At 41.2% G+C, this 13,874-nt stretch overlaps 1 protein-coding gene across 3 annotated transcripts in view; it reads left to right on the forward strand.

The window, feature by feature from the left end:
- EIF5B (eukaryotic translation initiation factor 5B) overlaps positions 1-13,874 on the forward strand; it is a 60,169-nt gene that overhangs the window by 36,997 nt on the left and 9,298 nt on the right. For all 3 annotated transcript variants that reach the window (XR_004966643.1, XM_036302304.1, XM_036302303.1), the window contains exons 11-14: positions 4,861-4,968; positions 5,151-5,261; positions 10,051-10,118; positions 10,960-11,101. Coding sequence is in view for 2 of the 3 variants with exons in the window: in XM_036302304.1 (XP_036158197.1) it covers positions 4,861-4,968; positions 5,151-5,261; positions 10,051-10,118; positions 10,960-11,101 (429 nt within the window). In the remaining variant the exon portion in view is untranslated. The remainder of the gene's footprint in view (positions 1-4,860; positions 4,969-5,150; positions 5,262-10,050; positions 10,119-10,959; positions 11,102-13,874) is intronic.

A 13,874-nucleotide genomic window follows, 5' to 3' on the forward strand; every position in this document is an offset into this window, starting at 1 on the left:
GAAGAAAGGAGAAAAATACATTTAAAGCATCTTAATATTAACCTAAATATTAACATATCTGGTATTCCTCATTTCTTCATATGGATTGTTTCTGCCTGTCATTTTTTTCTACAGTGTAGCTCTAGCCCCTCCTTCACTTTGCCTTTGTGCTCTTTATAATATTTATTACATCTTTATACAGGGTGGGACAAATGTAGGTTTAGAATTGTTCATATGGAAAATAATAAATAAATAATGACTAATAATATAAGAATAAACTGTTTTACATGCAACTGTAAACCTACTTTTGCCCCACTCTGTATATTATAAGCTCAACCATACAACTTTATAATTATTACTTTGTGAAGTTATCTTTTAAATCAGTTAAGGAAGAAGGCAGAAATAGATACATTTTTACTGTTTTTTACATTTACTATACTAGTGTAATGACAGTTGCCATTGCTCCTTTTTTCTTATATGGCTTTGGCTTTGAGTTACCATCTGGTATGGCTTCATTTCAGCCTAATGAACTTCTGTGGTATTTCTATTTCTCACACGCTGATCTCCCAGCGGTGAGTTTTCTCACTCTTTTTAAATTTGGGATTTATTTATTTCACCTTCATTTTTTTAAAGGATAATATTACTGCATGCTGAATTTTTGCTTGACAACTTGTTTTGTTTTTCTTTTTAGCTCTTTGATATGTCATCTCATTGCCTACTGGCCTGTGTTCCTTCTGACGAAGATTAAGCTATTAATCTTATTTGAACTTGACCAATAAATAGTGAGTGGTTTTTCTCTTGCTGTTAGGATTTTCTTTTTGACTTGGCTTTTAACAATTTAATTAGATGTGTCTTGGTGTGGATATCTTTGTAATTATCCTACTTGGAGGCTATTGAGCTTTTTAGGTGTGTAGATTAATGTTTTTCATCAAAATTTGGTAGTTTTTGGTCATTATTTAAATCTTTTTTCTCTATTTCTCTGTCTCTTCTCCGTCTGGGACTCATTTTATATGCACATTTGTTTGTTTGAGGGTGTGCCATAGGTCTGTTGAGGTTGTCTGTGTGTGTCCCCCCCGCCCCCCCCCACACACACACACTTTTCTTCTTAACCATTGTTCAAGGTCTCTGATTGCCCCCCATTCGTTTATATTTTCTGTTGAGACACTCCAGTGAGATTTTAAATTTGCTATTGAAGTTTTAAATTCCAGAATTTTCATGTGTTTTTCTATAATTTATATTTCTTAGTACCTTCTTTTGATGATCCATTCATTGTCTTTGCACGGATTCTCTTTAGTCTTTTGAACGTATTCATAATAGCTGCTTTCAAGTCTTTTTCTGCCAAATCCAAAATTTGGGTCTCTCAGGCCCAGATTCTGTTGACCACTTTTTTCCTCTGTGGTCAACATCTCTCTCTCTCTCTCTCACACACACACACACACACATTTTCCTGTTTCTTTGTATGTCTTATAAATTTTTGTTAACAAGTGGACATTTCAGAGAATATATTATAGCAAATCTGAATTCTGTTCACTCCCTACAAATGTGGTGATTTTGGGTATTTCTGTTTATTTGCTTTTAGTGAATCATGTGGATTAATTCTGTAAAGTCTTTCGCTTTCTTCTCAGTTTTTGGTTCATTTTAAAATTTTTGTTTTTATTTTTAAGCCTGGTTTTCTTAGCCTTGCAATTTGTGTGCCTCAATTTATTTGCCTTTGACCAATTTGCCTTAGCCTTGCATGTAGGTTAGCTTATTTTAGTTGTCAGCCATATGATTGGTCAGTTTATTAGTTCATTCTGGATTTTACTTCATGCATTTGCAAGGCTTGGTGTTGAGTCAGGAACTAGTAACTCTCTAAGACCTTTCTGGTCTCTGCTGTCAGCCTTTCCCAGGAGCACAGACCCTGGACCACCAGCAATAAGTAGATCTTATCATTGCCTACTTTTGTTGCCTTCTTCCACCGACCTCCCTGTTAATTTTGTGACTGATCTTCCAGGTCATCTCTTGCTCCCCCAGTATAGAGACCTTAGTCTAGTTGTGATTTTAGTTTTATCTCTTTGTTTGCCGCTGAGATCTCTCTGTTTTGACAATGATTGAAGGCAGGGATGGGGAGCGTCCAGCCCATGGGCTGTATAAGGCCTGCGAAATCATTTGCTCTCGCCCTGCCAAGGCATTAGGGGTGAGTTAATGAAATGTTTAACCAAATACAGCAGGCTAACTTTCAAGTTAATAATTTTGTATGGCCCGTGAATGATGTTATAAACATCCAAGTGGGCCTTGGCAGAGAAAAGGTTCCCCACCCCTGCTGTGAGGCATGGAATTGAAGTCCCTGTCCCCTCTCTCATACCACTTCTACTCCATGGCACAGTGGGGGTGCAGCTCCGGACTGAAACTGCACAGGCTTCCGTTGCTCTTACTGATGGTCAGTAGATTTTCTTGAATTAAATGTTTCTCAATTTATTTGCCTTTGACCAATTTCTAGAGTCCGTAAGTGGTTGTTTTAACTATTTTATCCACGTCTATCTTTTTTTTCGGGGGGAGAGGATTTGCTGAGCTCCTCATTCTATCATTCAAGAAATCCTGCCTTTAAAACCACATATAGTATTTGATATTATAGAAGGATTCTGTGTTAACTTGGTATTGATCTGCTTGGTCTGCTATAACAAAAGACCACAGACTGGGTGATTTAAAATAGCGGTTGCCAACCTTTCAAACCTCACGGACCACTGGTTGGCAACTGCTGATTTAAACAACAGAGGTTTATTTTCTGACAGTTCTTGAGGCTTAAAGTTCAAGATTAAAGTGTCAGCAGGTTTGTTTTCTGATGAAGGCTCTCTTTCTGGCTTGCAGACAGCTGCCTTCTCACTGCGTTCTCGTGGCCTTTCCCCTGAGTGTACTCAGAGATTGATTTTTTATTTCTCCTCCTCTTGCAAGGATACAAGACCTATCAGATTACAGCCCCACCCTTATGACCTCATTTAACCTTAATTACATCCTTTAAGGCAGCCTCTCTCCAAATAGTCAAATTTGGGTGGTAGGGCTTAAGTGTATGAATTTGGGAGAGATACATTTCAGTTCATGACAAACTTCATGGTTCTCAAACCTTGCTACATACTATCCTTGTCTCAAATTCACCTCACACTCTGAGTAAGTAGTTCCATTGTGGATAGGGGTCTCTGCGACAGGAATCTATGCAGCCAGATAGGTATCATCAGCCTGGGGGTGGGAACACTCTACAAATCCCTCAAAGAAATTAAGTGGTTACTAATTTTCACTTATAAATAATACTGCAGTGGACAATCACTTACTGGACACCTGCATCTCTGTGTACTTGTCCTGTCATTGCTTCAGGACAGATATTGAGGGGTAGAGTTTTCAGGTTAAAATCGATACTATATTACTTTCCAGAAAATGTTAACACTTCACCAAGTATAGGAGCGGAGGCATTTTCTCCATATGAATCCTGAGGTCACAGTGTTCGCATTCCAGCAGGATGTACTGTGAAGCTCCTTTACTGCTCTTTGCTAGTAAATACTCGCGTGTCACTTTGACATTTTAAAACTTTTCCCCCACTTGCTACAGAAAGATCCAGTGTCTAGTGGTAGAAATGAAAGTAAAGAGTTCCTACAGAAATGGTTTTTAGATGGAAATAGTGTTGTGAGTGATACTTCAGAGTCTAGATGAAAGTCTTATTACCTCATGTGAATGGCAGCTTTGTTGTGCGTGAAAGGTTATCATTGGAAAGAACCACTGGCATGGGTTTTTGCTTGGTTCTCAGAAGTGAAGTGTTTAGGTAATTAAATGCTTCAGAGAATGCAATGTGGTTCAAGGACAGACTTTCTCATGCCCAGTCATACATTAGGAAGGTGGGAAATGCCATTGGATGTCTTGGGCTAAGGCTTAAGTAAACTTTCTTCTAATTGGTAGGTTTCATAATGTTTGTACATTGGACAGGTTTTGAAATAAATTGTTTTACAACTCTGAAGCTCTAAAGAAATATTTAGGATGCAAGAGCATACCTCTTTTTATATAATCCCACATAAGTTAAAGGTTGTAGTGTATAGTAAATGTGACAGAAAGATCAATTTTTTTTTTTTTTTTAGTATATTATTGATTTCAGAGAGGAAGGGAGAGAGAGAGATAGAAACATCAATGATGAGAGAATCATTGATCAGCTGCCTCCTGCACGCCCTCTACTGGGGATCGAGCCTGCAACCCAGGCATATGCCCTTGACCTGAATCAAACCTGTGATCCTTCAGTCCACACACAGGCTGACACTCTGTCCACTGAGCCACGCCGGCCAGGGCAGAAACAGCAATTTCTTTTCTGTTCATTCTATTCCATTAAGTTAGTCATGTGCAAAAGTGTCTGGAAATTTGAGCCCACACCTCACATCGCCCTTACTCGTATTAACAGTGCTACTCTGAAAGCTACTGTAACCAGGTTTATTTTTATTCAGAGGTACTGTGATGGAAATTAGATTGTAAAGCTTATCTTGTAAAATGCAGTTACATGTACTTAAACACATTGTATGCGGGTAACTTATTTATACGTTTTACGTATTTATACGTTCTACCAGTGTAGTAGAGCACGGGACACGTATTAATACGTTTTTTATAGACTAGCGGTAGAATGCGGGTAGCGTATAAATACGTAAACTAAAGTTATCGTAATTTTACTGAACGTTGCCATTTGCGCAAAAAATTAGCAAAAATGGCCCGCGCCACTTGTTAGCGCACGATAAAAACTACCCGCAAACAATGTGTAAATCAAGAAAGAACTTGAATGAGGTTGTGGCATTCTCTTGCCAAGGCAACATCATTAAAAGGAAAATAATGATAGGGTTTGAAATGTTATTTCTGAGATTTTTTTTTTCTTCCTAGAAACGGCGACTTGAACATAGTAAAAATGTAAATACGGAAAAACTACGAGCCCCTGTTATTTGTGTACTTGGACATGTGGACACAGGGAAGACAAAAATTCTAGATAAGGTAAGAAAGTGCTGTTATGCATTGATACAACTTTTAAAACGAATGATGACTTATGAAAAGTTAATGTAAACCATGGCACATATATGCAGTTCTCTTTACAATAAATACGTTACTACTTCCTTTTTGTGTTTGCTTCCTTTTGCATTTTGAAATACAAACCTGAATCTGCTGTCTTGCCCCAGCTCCGTCACACGCATGTACAGGATGGTGAAGCAGGTGGTATCACCCAGCAAATTGGAGCCACCAATGTTCCCCTTGAAGCTATTAATGAACAGACTAAGATGATTAAAAATGTAAGTATACTGTATCTCATATGTTTTACTCTCTAAAAAGATGTAAGCTATTTCAAGCATAAGAAAAAGAACAGAATAGTATAACAGACCTATATGCTCACCATTCATAATTACTATGCCATTTTGTCCTATTTTGCTTCAGATCTTTCTTAAGCAATAAAACATTAGATATTGTAGGACCCATCATATTTCATTTCCTTTCCTCTTACTCCAGGAGATCATCACTATTCTGAAGTTAGTATAGCCTTCCCCTCCATGTTTTAACACTTTACCACCTAGCTCCATGTTTCAAAATTGAGTTCTGCCCTGACCAGTGTGTCTCTCAGTGGTTAGAGTGTTGGCTGTACATTGAAGGGTCTTGGATTCGATTCCTGGTCAAGGGCATGTACCTGGGTTGCAGGTTCGATACCCGGCCCTCGTTGGGGCTCGTGCAATAGACAACTATTCGATGTGTCTCTCTCTCACATTGAAGTTTCTCCTCCTCTCTCCCTCCCTCCCTTTCACTCTCTCTCTAAAAATCAATGGGAAAAATATCCTTGGGTGAGGATTAACAACAACAAAAAAATTTTGAATTCCCTCCCCATCAAATTATATATCAGATTAATTACATATATGTATTTTACCTTCCTTATTTTCTCTGTTCTGGAGATATTTTATCTATTTATGCTAATTATAACACAAAGATCATATAAGATTAATGTAAAGCTTAATGAATCATGATTAATGCAGACACCCTTTGCATCACCGATGTTAGGAGAACGGAGTCTTGCCAGTTCCCTCAGAAGCACTCTGCCCTTTTCTGGTCAGTCTTTCCCCCTGGAGTAACTTTTAAAGTAACCTCTAGCTTTTATTGTGTTAGTGGTCACAGAATGTTGATATTCCAGTCCCTTCAACCCCCCCTATGGATTACTTCTGTAGAGAAACTCTGTTTAATCTACTTCTTTGTTACTAGGTATAGGAAAGACAAAAATAAGCATCTGATACTTTATCAGCTTTCAAAATAGTGACCACTTTGGCTTGGTTTTGTATTATAAACTCTTGGATTTAAACATGTTTACTGTGTTTTAATCCATTTCAGTTATATCGTGCTGAGATAGTTCCATCTTTGCCCTGTGGTTGGCTCCTGAGCCTTTTTGATACAATTCTGGTGGTCTTATTGGTCTTTTATTGCATCCAGGCTCTGGTGTACCATGATGTTCTAGGCTTTTCTTATATATGAACTAGAGGCCCGGTGCACAAAAATTTGTGCACTCGGGGTGGTGGGGGGGCGGGGGGGAGGCCCTCAGCCCGGCCTGTGCCCTCTCGCAGTCTGGGACCCCTTGGGGAATGACCACCTGCTGGCTTAGGCCTGCTCCTTGGGGGATTGGGCCTAAGCTGGCAGTCACACATCCCTCTGGCAGCCCGGCAGTCCTCAGGGGATCTCCACTTGCCAGCGGGGAGCAGGCCTAAGCTGCAGCCGGACATCCTTAGTGCTGCTGAGGAGACAGGAGAGGCTCCCACCACCACCACTGCTGTACTGGCAGCCATCAGCCTGGCTTGTGGCTGAGCAGAGCTCCTCCATGTGGGAGCTCACTGACCACCAGAGGGCAGCTCCTGCATTGAGTGTCTGCCACCTGGTGGTCAGTGTGTGCCATAGTGACCAGTCATTCCCAGTCTTTCCGCTGTTAGGGTCAGTTTGCATATTACCTGTTTACTATATAGGATAGAGGCCTGGTGCACAGGTGGGGGCCGGCTGGTTTGCCCTGAAGGGTGTCCTGGATCAGGGTGGGGGTCCCCACTGGGGTGCCTGGCCAGCCTGGATGAGGGGCTGATGGCTGTTTTCAGGCTGGCCAAGCCGGCGACAAGCTCCCAGCCTCTCCTTTTTTTCTTTTTTTTATTCTGGGATTTATTTATCTTCTATAATTGGAACTTTGTTGCCACTCCAGCTTCGAGGCCACGGCCTGCTGAAAGCAGGTATCTGGGGTTTGTTTAGCTTCTATAATTGCAACTTTGTTGCTTAGAGTGGAGCTCAGAGCCCGGCCGCTTGGCTTCCTCCATCACTGGAGCAAGCAAGCCTCCTGCTCGCTTCAGCTGCGTGGCTGCTGGCCGCCATCTTGGTTGGGTTAATTTGCATATCCTGCTGATTAGCCAATGGGAAGTGTAGCGGAGGTATGGTCAATTACCATGTTTGTCTATTATTAGATTAGATAACTCTGTCCGGACCTGCAACTGCGCCTTGCAAATAATTCCCCAGTTCCATTGTCACAGAGCAGGTCAAATTGGTAAATTTAGAACCGAGAAGCAATAAGTAACAGACACACACAGCACATATTATTACTTATCAGTGTCATCTCCCTTTGTCCCTGAATTGGTCTTCATTTAGTGTGTAGTCTGTCTCTTCAGTGTTGGTTCTGTGTGCTTGTGTTTTATGAAGCTTGCTTTCTGGTAGATTCCTGAGGCAGGAATAATGTCAGTAATGTTCTTTGCGTTGTTTGACTATTGAAGAGTCACTTTGTGGCTGCCCATTGGCTTCATGCAAATGCTTGGCTCACACTTTCTTTCCTTAACATCTTAGTTACTCCAGTTTCTTCTCCCACATGCACTGCCCTTCAGAACTGATCACGAGCTGACTTTCATCTTCTTACAAGTAACATGGTCTTTCTTCATTTTGGTGTTGCTTCTGGGTCAGTTTCCAGTTGTGGCGTCTTCAGTGTGTGCTTGAAAATCTGTAGTTTAGGACAGTTTTCTTGAATTATAGTTTTTCAAATTTGTTATTTACTTTTGTGATATTTTACCTGATATTTCTGTCATTGGGGAATTCATTCCACCGATTTTCAAAATACATTTAACCCTTTGCGGTCGTATTAAATTTGGACATGGGTGTCGTACTGGTCGGAATTAATTTCCATTGAAAGAGCAGTGATACATAACATGCAAGATTATGAAGGATAAACAAGATTTATTAATTCTTTTTTGGAACTACGTCACTGCTAGTAGAATCACTACAAACGTTATCACTTTCTACGTCAGAGTCATTATTCAAGGTGCCAAAATAAAACTCTTCATCGTTACTTTCAGATTCGCAGTACACTTCTTTCGGTAACTTTCTTTTTGCCATTTTGGAGTATTATTTTGAAATATCTTAACAAGCGAGAATGCCCAATTACAGTTAAACGTAATTTGTAAAGCTTTATTTGAAATTCTGCAAAGTATCTCCGAAGCTTGTTGATTTCTTCACTCTCAAAAGGCGACTGACTCGCCACGGTGTTTTGCATGGCGAGTGTGGAATGACCGCGTTTGTTTATATTGAGTTTCGATATCTCCGATTTGTCGGGGCAATGTTTTGGTTCGTGACAAGGTCGCTTAGACACTTAAAAGCTTTCAGAGAAATTATGAACTGATACATGAATGAATAGAGTTAAGATTCGTACGGTTCCTTGCTGTGGTGGCTGAGAGCAGACATACGACCGGAATGGTAAAAAAGCTTTGGTGGCTGAGAGTAGACAAACAACCGCAAAGGGTTAATAGCTTATTCCACCAGGTGCCAGGACTTGAAATCTGGTGTTATATTGGGACATAGTTGAAGAGCATGACTTTTATTAGGCCTGTATTAAAGTTCTCCGGATAATGTTCATATGACAGTTATAAATGTTTGCATTCCAGATGCTGAAGTGGAAATGATTATGGTGCTCAGTGAATGTTGATTCAGGATCACCAGGATGCAAATTTGAAATGTTTTACATTTGAATCATTCTTTTAAACTGGGTCAGGAGATAAGATTTTGAAAAAATCATTTGAAGATTGTCAACAAGTACATATAAAGTAAAAACTGTTTTGTGTGTGAGAGAGATTTATTGGTCAGTGCTACTCTTTAGCTTAAACAGCGGTTCTCAACCTGTGGGTCGCGACCCCTTTGGCAGTCGAACGACCCTTTCACAGGGGTCGCCTAAGACCATTGGAAAACACATATATAATTATATATTGTTTTTGTGATTAATCACTATGCTTTAATTATGTTCAATTTGTAACAATGAAATTGTGGGTCACCACAACATGAGGAACTGTATTAAAGGGTCGCGGCATTAGGAAGGTTGAGAACCACTGGCTTAAGAGAATGTCCCTCTCAGGCCTGTTGTACTGCTTCCCTTCATTTATTCTTTACTATTTTAGGTTGATGTGGTACATTTTCTTCAACACATACTTGGGATATTTTTCAGAGTTTAGAATTGCTTTAAAATTGGACCAGAGAAATTTTCTAGACTTCGAGAACCTCTTTTTATGTGTCAGCTTTTTTATAGTCACTCTCAGATGATCACTCTGTCATTTATTGCTAATACTCTGTTCAGGGAATATTAACAAAGGGAATGCCTTCTTCCCTTTTTTTGGTTTTTGTTTGTTAATCCTCACCTGAGGATATTTTTTCCATTGATCTTTTAGAGACGGGGGAAGGGAGAGAGAGAGAGAGAAACATTTATTTGAGAAATATCTATCAGTTGCCTCCCACACATGCCCTGAACGGGAATCGAACCTGCAACCTGCCACCTTTTCGTGTATCGGACGATGCTCTCTCTAACCACTAAGACACGAGCCAGGGTGGGAATATTTACTCGTTTCCATTTTTTCTGCAAAACCCCTTTTGATACTATTGAAAATATTAACTGTTATGCTTTGCTGGTTGACTCACTGTTTTCAAAATAGTTCATTTAGAAAAGGAAGTGGTGATAGTTTCGAGTGTTCGTGGTGAGCTAATTGTAAATACGCTGGTACTATTTTGGCTTCCCTAAGCTCTCCCTCTTCCCCATCTTTCTAGTTTGACCGAGAGAACCTACGGATCCCAGGAATGCTGATTATTGACACCCCTGGCCATGAGTCTTTCAGGTGAGAGCACGGGGATTCTTTTGTCCACAAGCAAACTGCTTGAAACTGTGAGTCTGAAGGTCCAGTCAGTGAAGTCTGAGCCTTCTGAATCGTTGGGTATACTTTGAGATTTGTGGTTTCTACTGCAGTTCTCTAGCTACTTATCTCTGATAATTACCAGTCCTCCTCCTTGCCTCACTAATTTTATTTGGATACTTGTTTTTTGTTGTTTTTTAGTTTTAATTTTTTATTTTAATCCTCACCCAAAGACAGTTTTCCCATTGATTTCTAGAGACAATAAAAGGGAGGAAGGAGAGGGGCGGAGAGAGACACACACACATCGATTGGTTGCCTCCCACATTCACCCCTACTGGGGCTGGGGAACCTGCAAATGAGGTACATGCCCTTGGCCTAGAATTGAAACATAGACCCTTTGGTCCAAGGGCCGATTCTCTAACCACGGGGCAACCTGGCCAGGGCTACATACTAGTTTTTTTATAGAGAGAAGCCTTTTCTACTTGGAAGAACAAATCCTATTACATTCCTGGTCTGTCTCCTGTGAGACCCATTGCAGGTGGGATTTTCCCTCATAGCCTCTCGGCCATATTCCTTAGCACACAAAAACCTTCGTCAGTAAAATTGGCAGAAATATTGGATTTACTTTGGCAACTAACTCATTCCAGCTGGTGTCAGATAGGTGTTTGGAAAGTGAAGGGCTAATGAATGGCACTTGAATTTAATGCATGTACTTCATTTTGTTCTTTTGTTTAGGTTTTACAAAACAATTAACATTTTAAGTTTCTTTAAGTAAAATTTTATTTCAAGATTTCTACTTATGCATCTTTTTCCTTCCTTTCAACAGTAATCTGAGAAACAGAGGCAGCTCTCTTTGTGATATTGCTATTTTAGTTGTTGATATCATGCATGGTTTGGAGCCCCAGACAATTGAATCTATTAACCTTCTGAAATCTAAAAAATGTCCCTTCATTGTTGCACTCAATAAGGTAAGCTCTGCTTCTGAAAAATTAAATTGTGAAAATATGCTTCTGCCTTAGCTGGTTTGGCTCAGTGGATAGAGCATCGGCCTGTGGACTGAAATGTCCCAGGTTCGAATCTGGTCAAGGGCACATGCCTGGGTTACGGGCTCAATTCCCAGTGGGGGGCGTGCAGGAGACAGCCGGTCAATGATTCTCTCTCATCACTGATGTTGCTATCTCTCTCCCTCTCCCTTCCTCTCTGAAATCAACAAATATATAATTAAAAAATGCTTCTTTAATTTTAGTACTAGAGGCCGGGTGCATGAAATTCGTACGCGGGACAGTTCCTAGGCCTGGCCTGCAATCAGGGACATCTTCGCCGGCCCCGCCCCCTGCCGCCATCCACCCCTGGCTCCCTGTTTGCCATTGGGTGATCAGTGCCTGATGGCCGGGGGAAGAGACTGAGAGGTGGTCAGTGCGCCTCATAGTGACTGGTCCAGCGGTCATTCTGGTCATTCTCCTGTTAGGGTTAATTTGCATATTACCCTTTTATTGTATAGGATAGAGGCCTGGTGCACGGGTCGGGGCTGGCTGGCCTGCCCTGAAGGCGGTCCTGGATCGGGGTGGCAGGGGTTCCCCCTAGGGGGGCGGGGCCAGCCTGGGCGAGGGGCCACCAGGGGTTTGCAGGCCGGCCATGCCCCTGGCTTTGTCAGGAAGGACATCTGGAAGACATCGGTCTATCCGGTCTAATTAGCATATTACCCTTTTATAGATAGACTAGTGGCCTGGTGCACGAAATTCGTGCACATTGAAAGGGAATTAATTAGAGGAAATATTTTAATGTTGCTATTTGCCCTTTCTCTATAATAAAAGTGTGAGAGATAAAAGGAAATGAGTACAATGTATATGAAAATAATACATAATTTTATTAATAAATAAACAATAATAAAATGATACAACAAAAAACTCATGATGTAAAAACAACACTGATGCAAATAATGACTGATAAAGTGATTAAACTTATTCTAATATCTCCCTGTATACCACATTAAGAGTAAAAACACTTTCAGAGTGCTTGACTAATTTCCCTTGGGATAAAGTATTTATAACTTTAACTTTAACATCACATGCTCTTCGAACTTGAGAGAAAGCAACATATAACTGACCATGTGCGAAAACGGGTTCAGGTAGAAATATTCCTACTCTGTCTAGAGTTTGTCCTTGTGATCTCCCGGCGGAAGGGCTGGTTGGGGGCGTGACTGATGGCTGACGGGCAGCAGTCACCCCGCCAGTGCCGGATCTCCCACGGGGGATCCAGGCTGGAGGGGCGACTGCTGCGGGAGATCCAGGCTGGAGAGGAGACTGCTGGCGGTCGCAGTCGCCCCGCCAGTCCGGATCTCCCGTCGGGAGGCGTGACTGATGGCTGACTGGCAGCAGTCACCCCGCCAGTGCCGGATCTCCCGGCGGGAGGGCCAGTTGGGGGTGTGACAGCTGGCAGACCGCCAGGGTCACGCCCGCCAGCCCTGGGTCGGGTCGCACAGCGGTCGCCCACCATCCAGGTCACAGATAGCAGGCCCGGATGGCGGCGGGGCAGGCAGAATGGCGCTGTCCCATCCTGCCTGCAGTATGCAAATCAGCCGCCATCTTGGCTGGCAGTTAATTTGCATATAGCCCTGATTAGCCAATGGGAAGGGTAGCAGAGTGACACTAATTACCATGTTTCTCTTTTATTAGATAGGATAACTTTCATATAATCTACTCATGGTAAGTTCAAAATGAATGACAAATTTACACACACACACATAACCATCACCATTCACAATATAGACCATTTTTGTATTCCCAGAACATTCCCTCCTGTTCTTCTACAGTTAGCCTGCACCCATCACCAACTCCAAGCAGAGACTGATCTGCCACTATAGACTAGTCTACCTGTTGTAGAAATTCATGTTAAAGGAAATATACACTGTGTAATCTTTCCAGTCTGGCATTTTTCATTATTCATATTATAATAGGATTATCCATGTAGTTGCATATCTCATAGGTTGTTCCTTTTTATTTCTGAGTAACATTTTTTTATCTGAATAATACCACATTTTATTTCCCCGTTGAAGGACATTTAGATTAGTTCTATTTTAGGTTACTTATTAATGAAGCAGCTGCGAACATTTGTACACAAGAATTGCTGGTTCATATGGTATATGTATGTTCAACTTTGTGAGAAAATGACACATTTTTCCCAAAGGGACGTACCAGTTCTTTTACATTTTAGCCCACAGTGCTTAAGAGCTCCAGTTCCTGCACGCTGTTGCTGACTTGTAGCCATCCTAATAAGTGTGGAGTGCTAATCTGTATTTCCATGATGACTGATGGCATCAAGCATCTTTTCCTGGGCTTATTTGCCACCTCTCTCTTTGTGAAGTATCTATTTAAGATCCTTTGCTCATTTTTTATCAGTGTTGTTTTAGTGTTGAAATTTTTTTGCTGTTATTAATCTTCACCAGAAGATATTTTTTCCATTGATTTTCAGAAAAGGAGGGAGGAAGGGTGGGAGAGAAGGTGGAGGGAGGGGGAGAGAAAAAGAGAGACACATTGACTGCTTGTCTTCCATGGTTAGAGTGACAGCGCTGGAACACTGAAGGGCCCATATCGGTGTTGTGGGTTCACAGTGTTCCAGCGCTGTCACTCTAACCATTGAACCACACCAGTCAGGGGTTGTATTGAATTTTAAGAGTTTCTTACATATTGTTGTTACAATTCCTTGGTCAGTAATGGGTACTGCAGGTAACTCTTGTAGTCA

Source organism: Myotis myotis, unplaced genomic scaffold, assembly GCF_014108235.1.
Source record: "Myotis myotis isolate mMyoMyo1 unplaced genomic scaffold, mMyoMyo1.p scaffold_m19_p_30, whole genome shotgun sequence".
Taxonomy (NCBI): Eukaryota; Metazoa; Chordata; class Mammalia; order Chiroptera; family Vespertilionidae; genus Myotis; species Myotis myotis.